We start from the raw sequence: 8,243 nt of genomic DNA, 5'->3' as shown, positions 1-8,243 counted from the left end.
CTTTGAGCTCTCAGAATAATTTTGCCATTACGTCTCTGTCAGAATACTTTGCAAACATGGACTTTGATCGAAATTTTGATAATAAAGTATACAACAGACCAATGAACTCCTATCAATATATATATATATATATATATATATATATATATATATATATATATATATATATATATATATATATATATATATATAATATCGAAGGCGAAGGAAAGGGCACCATCGTTACAATTAGTTTATTCGCTGACGTTTCATAATTGCTATCGTCGCATTTTCAATGCTGCAATGATTAAAAAACCTTCTTATAACAATGATTAAAAACCTTCTTATAAAAAAGTCACAGTAAAACATCGATATATATATATATATGATATATATATATATATATATATAATATAGAATATATATATATATATTATGAATACAAACACAAAGAGAACATACAGTACTTATTTTCCACATATGTTTTGCTGTGTGGTGAGTAGCCTACTGTGCACGTTTGTATGCAGGAATCTGTGTACATGCTGGCGACAATCAAGGTCTAAAGAATTATTCTTTAGACCTTGGTGACAATATAGGCTCTTGCAACGTTTATCAATTTCCCAGGTAAGAGGAATATGTTTATTCAACATTTCTGCACATGCAGCCACCATTGGATACAAGCTAAAGTAAGTATAGCTTAGTTTTACCAGACCACTGAGCTGATTAACAGTTCTCCTATGGCTGGCCCGAAGGATTACACTTATTTTACGTGGCTAAGAACCAATTGGTTACTTAGCAACGGGACCTACAGCTTATTGTGGAATCCGAACCACATTATAGCGAGAAATAAATTCCTCTAACTCTTCATCAGCCGGCGGCGGGAATCGAACTCCGGCCCATCGAATGACGGTCTGAAGCTCAACCAACTCGGCCAACAAAGGGCTAATTCCGCAACACATACCCGGGGCAGCTTGCTATCTCTGTGTTCTAGACAGAACCTTATAGAAACTTCGGCCTGGTTCAAGTGAAAATCTAAGCGTACGCTGGATATGTGTATTAGTTTGTGCGTGGTGGAAGACGTTAGGTGAAAAGGCATTTTGTGAAATGTATTTCGTTGCGGGGTGAGAAACAGTGGTAGCAGACATTGGGATTCCAGGCTTCGATTCCTTGCTAAAAAGGGTGAGTTCCAAAGCATTTTAATTAACATTGTAGTGGCCCATCTCTACTCCTATTGTTTTGGTGATTTATTATTTATGCCCTTTATATTATAAGTGCTTTCACATGTGTTCATGGTGTTGTGATATTATTACAGACTTTTTGATTTTGTTGTTGATGAGGGGTATTTCGTCCTTGGCAGATGTTTCAAAACGGAACCATGGCCAGATTGGGATAGTCATGCATCTGCACAGACATGCATGTAACACAGCCATTATGGGAAGTAGTCATTTAAAAGTACCCATGGCTAAGAGGACACAATGGAGACTTATCTGGGTTAGGGAGTGAAATGGGAAAGAATCCCACTTATAATTTTGGTACTTACTAAGATGTTCTGTTGGAGAGATTTTCATTTATCATTAACATTCCTTTTGTCCTTTAGCATTTTTCTTATTTACCATGTCTTTAACCTGTCATTCGCTAGTTTTACAGAATAAACTATTTTTTTTTTGGTAAGATAGGTTTGATGTACAGGGTCTGAGAGAGAGAGAGAGAGAGAGAGAGAGAGAGAGAGAGAGAGAGAGAGAGAGAGAGAGAGAGAGAGAGAGAGAGAGAGAGAATCTCTCGAGGTTCGTCGATGTCGGGATACCAACGCCTGCCAACTACTGAAGGTAGATGAAGTAAATGAATCCTTCGTAATAGTCACAACACACTTACACACACACACACACACATACGTTTCAAGACGCAAAACCAAAATCTAGGCACCAAAATTTTAGGCAGGTAAAATGCAGTTGAGAATTATGAGTGATAACAGATAATGAGGCGAGGCAGGGGTCAAAATGGGATGATAACTGTTGTGTAAACTTTTTGGAACCCATGAATGAACCCGACCGTTGAGGAAACTTGAACCTTGTCTGCGCTCTACGTTTTCAACATTGCCTTTCAAATCTGTAGCTTTAACCACTGGCAGCAGATGACGTCACGTGTAACCACACGTGTGTCATGGCGGTTATGCTTCTCCGGCGGGAGATTCATAGATTTTAAAATAGCCGTCGCAAGTGAGAATAGCCGAAGGATTGGAGGCCGTGGTTGCGCGTCTGAGTAATATCCCTGAGCTGCAAATGGATTATGACATGATATTACCTGCTATAGCTGGGGCGTCGGGAGTGTTTGCTGGATTTGCAGTCATATACTCGAAGATACGGTAAGCTTAGTTCAATTTCTTGAGGCGGCGGTCAAGTTTCGTCCTTGCCACCTGTCTGTAAGCCACCATGAGCTGAAGGCTTTATCCTTCCCAGTGGGGAAACTGGCTTATATATGTTGTACTCACATAGTCTGTTGGGCGCGATGGTAGCCAGGGGTTTGTCAACCCGGTGGGCTTGTAACCTAGGATACGGAAGTAGGTTAGCAACCTGGCTCGTAGCCCAGGTCTCGTGGGTGGGTTTGCATTTTCCACCAACATTGAACTTAGACGATTAAAGGTTCTGTATTTAAAAGTATTCATGGTGGAACTAGGCTATGGGGTTGGGTAGGCTATTACCTTGGAAATTGACTTTTCCTGTGATATTTTGTTTGCTTATTAACAATTTACCGTGTTCTGTTTTTTGGGGGGTCGACAGTAACCTGTAATTAACCTCAGAGCTTCATCCGACAAGGGAGGGGACCCCAAGGGAAAGTGGGGTTCTGGGTGGGGTTGACCACAGGGAGAGGGGAATGGGATGCGCAGTCTCGTCATCCAACAGGGCAGATGACCCCAAGGGATAGCTGGGTTATGGGTGGGGGTAGACCATGGAGAGAGGACAATGATATATTGTACGGTGGCCATTTCAAATGCTGTCATGCAAGCACCGTGCATCCGCCATGTTACAGTGGAGCTTTTGGTAAAAAGGGGATTGTCTAAGGAAAAGGGTAAAATTTTATAAGTTGCCAATATAAAATAATACCACGTAACCTAGTGGTGTTCACTGGTTACAATTTTGCCGTATTAGTTATGGGGTTGGGGGACCGGTATTGTCTTACCTTATATGTTGTAATTTGATGAAAGAGGTCTTTTCAAAAATGTAGGTTACAATTTCTTATTGTGTATTGGCAACTTATAAAATAATACCAGGAAAAGGGGGGTAGGGAGAGACACAGTTGTGTAGATACATATCCAGCCGGTAATTCTAAGCCAGCTGTCCGCGGTGAGCTAGACTATGGCAATTGACGTTTTCCTATGTTATTTTACTTGCTTTACCAGAATTTAAAGTAATATTTTGTCGGGCTGTAACTAAACTGTAATTGACCTTTGAAGACTAACGTGGGGTAAGTCTTAAGCCGGCATTCTGCGGCAAGCCCCCGCCTCCATAGCTAATACGGCAAAATTGTAACCAGTAAACACCCCTAAAAATACCAACCTAAGTACCCTAGAGGTGTTTACTGGTTAAAATTTTGCCTTATTAGCTATGGAAGGGAGGTGGGGGGGGCTTGCCGCAGAATGCCGGCTTAGACCTACCCCGCGTTAGGTAATTAAGTCGTGTAGTCGTCAAAGGTCAATTGCAGTTTATTTACAGCCGGCCGACAAAACATTACTTTAAATTCTTGTAAAGCAAGTAAAATAACATAGAAAAACGCCAGTTGCCACAGTCTAGCTCACCGCGGACAGCCGGCTTAGAATTACCATCCAGCCAATCATATTATAGTATAAACTTCAAATGGAGGAAAACCCTCTTGAGCTTGCATACTAAAGGCCAAGTGGAGTTTGAGGAATACAGTAGTGGTGATATGGAGGGAACCAGGTCTCTCTCTCAGTGTTGGACAGTTGAATTGGTGGGGGGGATTCATACAGTGTGTTTACATTTTATACCTTTCTTTGTTCCAACACAACATACAAACCACTGGTCCTTTTAGTAGGATTTACTTAGGGCGAGGCTGGACACAGCCGTTAAACTCTTGAACAAGGTGGTTAGGCATTAACTACCGCCAGGAGACGTTAATACCTGCCTGCCCTGATGTAACAATTCTGGTAAAACTTTACAACAGTTGTGCAGCATTTTTTACGCCAGAAAATGCGCGAAAAATGTACATTTTGGCGTAATTCCTGTAGACACGCAACAAGTGAATATGCAAAACCCTATATCAAACAGTAGGGGGATGATGTTGGGAAACTGGGGTTTTTTGGGTGGGGGGAAATGGCACAAGGGAGGAATTCACGAAAATGAATATGCAAAAGCCTACATCAAACGGTAAGGGGAGTGATGTTGGGAAACCAGGGTTTTTGGGTGGGGGGAAAGGACACAAGGGAGGAATTCACGAAAACGGATGTCTTTGAGCCGTGTTCATATGCATGAGGCTGACCCTCTACTCTGCACACAAAATGTTGTCCCACTAATCTGCACACACAATGTTGTCCCAGCCTATTTCGTATGAGTTACGTTTCCTCACTCATTTGATTTTGCAGTTCCTACACTCCAGTCAATATGTCAGAGGCACGGTAGTCCTCCTCGCTCTTTCAACCAGGAGTAGCCCAAGAGACTTACTCAGATTCCTCCCTCCAACCAGTGAGTCTTCCTAATGTAAAGTAAAGGACCGATGGTTTGTATATCGTATCGGAACAAATCAATTTTTGAAAGTAAATTGTATTTTTCCTAATTACAGTGTACAAACCTGAGGTCCTTTACACTACGTATTCCCACCTCATGCCACCCCTCAATCTGAACCTGGACCGAAAGGCATACTGGAGTGTTTACATTCAGGCAGGCGGGATTCCCGCCTACCTGGCGGTAGTTACTGCCTAACCACCTTGTTCAAGAGTTTACCGGCCATGTCCAGCTTTACCATAAGTAATTCCTAATGTAAAGGACCTCAGGTTTGCAGAGTTAGGAAACATACAATTTACTGTAAAAAATTGTGATTTTAGTTTTTCTTTGCATTTTTGAAACTGTGTTAAAGGACATGAAATTATTGTCTAGCATTTATGAAATAAGTATGCAATGAAGTTTTGAGACTGAATTTTTTAGGACCAAATATTCCTACAACCCAGGTTTGGTATCAGGCTAGTTCATCCTGGTCAGTTAAAGGTATTATTGCAATACACCCCCTGAAAACCTGAATTTGCCCTTCATCCCACTAGCCCAAACAACTCTCAATTACCCATCCCACTAGTTGGAATTTTATCAGCCAGTGTTACCAATGCTGCAGGTAAAATCTTGTTACTTGAGCTACCATAAACGGTTGGCAACGCTGACACAGGTGTGCGCTGACACGCCCTATTTTCATCAATTGCTTTTTGTTTGCGCTGCTGGAAGGTTGTTTCCTTCTGCAGTGCGAGGTTTTAATCCTTTTGCCTGACTTCTCTTTGTAATTTGGACTTCTGGTGAAGACCTGGATTGTATTTAACGGTTTCACTCTTGGATTTTCTGGACATCTTCAATGTGGAATGTCTTTTGGATTTGGACTCACGGGTTCCCGGTCTTGTTTGTTCATCATGAACTTTTTCATCCGCTACTACCGCGCCATCAGCTTCGACGTCGGCCTCGACTGCCCCTATGACGGTGGAAGCTGGTGCTCATCGCTTATTCTTCCTTCAAGAGACAGATGAGTACCTTGAGACACGACAGACATTCTGTCAGGTATGTGGGAAGGTTAAGTGTAATGTGCAGACTCATTGCGATGAGTGTTCCAATTGGAAGGCACAAGAGATGGAGGGTTACACTCGTCATCACAAGTCTTTGGCTAGTAAGGGCAGCAAATGTCGGTCAGATTCTTTGTTGTCTCACGTATTTCAGGCTTCTGTTACAGATCAGTTGATGGATTTAGCGAGTTTAGAGGTAGTCAAACAGATAGAGGATAGGATTGCCAGTAGTATGGAAAATTTAATAGCTAGTCTTTTCAACATTTCTCAGATAAGGATAGTAGTAGTGTTAGGATGTCTAATCCTTCTTTCGTTTCAGCTCCCCTGCCTGTTCCAAAACCAGCCCTAACGGGTGCTGAGGGTAATGGAGAACTGCAGTCTCCGAGTGGGTTGGTTCTCCGGGCCCCTTGGCGCGGAGCAATCGGTGAAGGATCCCCCACCCCCAACCCTCTTGTAGTATTGATAAATTTAATGTTGATAATGTTAGTCAGGATCAGGATCCAGGTATGATAAAGGAGGATAGGTCTGGGTTAGGTAGTGAGGAAAAGGTAGTAAAGATGCAGTCGTTCTCCTGGACGGGTTCTGGTTTTGGGTTTGAGTGATTTTTTTTTGGTGCTCCGGCAAAAGTTTCGCCTTCATCACTTCTTCTCGGTCTGGCTCAAAGTCTCAAGTTAATGTTTCAGTTTCGGTGGTGCAGAATCCTTCTGCTCTAACTCCTAATTCACTTCCGACTGTTTCTGAATCTTCTACTGTGGTTTCCCCCTTCTCTGTGTTTTCCTGCTCCTCCATCTAGTAAGGTGGATTATGGTGTGTCCTTTCGGCTTCTAAAAGTAGTTTGCGGGACCTGCAATTGGATGTGGCGGAATATAAGGCGGATTTGCTGGGTCTTTCAAACGGGTCAGACCTATGGTGAGAGGTTATTTTTTTTTTTTTTCAGTGGTTTCTCTAACATTAGAGAGTATGTGACACAGTAGTGTCCAGAATTCATGTCAGATATGTTTCAGGATTATCGAGGGGGACGGATCAGTGTACCTTATGTCCCTTCGTTCTAAGTTTTCTTCTGGGTTATCTGTCACTTCATCTCCTGCCCCCACATTCTCTGTTGCTCCTTTTTCAGTCTCCTCTTCTTCTTCTCTGGTCTTTCCTGCGGCTTTCACATCTTCCGTTTTCCCTCCTTCTTCAACTCTTGGCATTTCCTCTTCTCAGGTAACCTTTTTTATGTGTCTGCCATTCCTCTGTCTCCTGCCTTTCCTTCCTCAGTACAGTCGGGTTATCTGTTGCTTCATCTCCTGCTCCCACATTCTCTGCTGCTACTTTTTCAGTCTCGTCTTCGGCCTCTTCTTCTTCTGCTCCGGTCTTTACTGCGGCTTCCGCATCTTTCGTTTTCCCTCCTTCTTTGACTTTTGGAAGTCCTCTTCTCAGGTAACTTTTTTTATTCTTCTGCTATTCCTCTGTCTCCTGCCTTTCCTTCCTCAGTACAGCCTTCTCCGGTAGGAGGAGCTTCCTGGACAGGCAAAACCCTGTTTCGGCAGATTTTGGCTGCAGGGATCTCTTGTTCCATCCCTTCAGGTATGCACAACCCTTGCTTCCACTTCAAGCGGGTGTTCCGGTAGTATTAGTTATTTCACAGGGTTTGCCTGTCGCTTCCAGTTCTGCGTTTGTGCTCCTTGGTTTTGGCAGGGTGTGCGGTACCTTCTTCGAGTGGTCTGCAGCTTTCATTGCCTGCATCTTCCGTGGCGGTAACTCTGAGGGTAGCTTCTCCCTCTTTCATTCTCCTTCCTTCTTCTTCATCTTCTTCTGTCCCTCTGCAAGCGGTTTCGTTTATGCATCCTCCCCCAGGGTGTAGCAATGTGGGTTTGGCTATTCTCGCTCGTCTTTCCCTTGGTAATGAGGGGGAATTGGCTCCTGGTTTCTCGGTTCAGCCTTCTCTTCTTCCCGGCGGGTTCAACTATGCGGATTCAGCTCCAGGTACATGATTAGGTGTGGGTGTTCAGCATTCTGGTTAGGGTGGACTGTTTGTGGACTCTTCATCGTTGTGCGGGCTTTGTTCAGTTACTCCTCCTTCGTCGGTCTTAGACCATTTGGACATTGTGGAACAGGATTCCTATCCGGAGGTGCAGGAGATTCTGTGGACTTAGAATGTCCTCTTGTCAGCAGTAATGATTACAGACCCATGCTTAAGTATGTTACTTCTTCATACCCTCAAGCAAGAGTTCCAGACCTTCCGATTTTTTTTTTTTTTTTATGTCACTAAGCCAGCTCCTGCCTCTTTTTCGTGTTGGCTGGTTTGGTTCGATCAGGTTAGCCAGGCTTTGGAGGAGGCGGACGTTCGCTTAGCATCGGTAGTGGCTTCTAATAGACAGGACTCTTCTCTTCACTCTGAGTAAGAAGATTTATGCAGTTCGAGGTAGCCCTTTGGCAGGTGTCAGGTTGCCATTCAATGAATCGGTTGAGACGATCCTGTCTAGGTCACCGGTGTCGTCTCGGCTCGTAG

The 8,243-nt window shown here is 43.4% G+C and overlaps 1 protein-coding gene across 1 annotated transcript in view; it reads left to right on the top strand.

Annotated features, from left to right (window-relative positions):
* The first annotated feature begins 2,099 nt into the window (after positions 1 to 2,099).
* Positions 2,100 to 8,243, top strand: part of LOC136854424 (uncharacterized) — a 66,859-nt gene continuing 60,715 nt past the window's right edge. Inside the window, exon 1 of the mRNA XM_067130720.1 lies at positions 2,100 to 2,341. Within this exon, the coding sequence (XP_066986821.1) occupies positions 2,259 to 2,341 (83 nt within the window). The 5' untranslated portion in view covers positions 2,100 to 2,258. The remainder of the gene's footprint in view (positions 2,342 to 8,243) is intronic.

The sequence above is a fragment of the Macrobrachium rosenbergii genome, chromosome 29, assembly GCF_040412425.1.
Source record: "Macrobrachium rosenbergii isolate ZJJX-2024 chromosome 29, ASM4041242v1, whole genome shotgun sequence".
Classification (NCBI taxonomy): domain Eukaryota; kingdom Metazoa; phylum Arthropoda; class Malacostraca; order Decapoda; family Palaemonidae; genus Macrobrachium; species Macrobrachium rosenbergii.
This window is presented reverse-complemented; position numbering and strand designations above follow the sequence as displayed.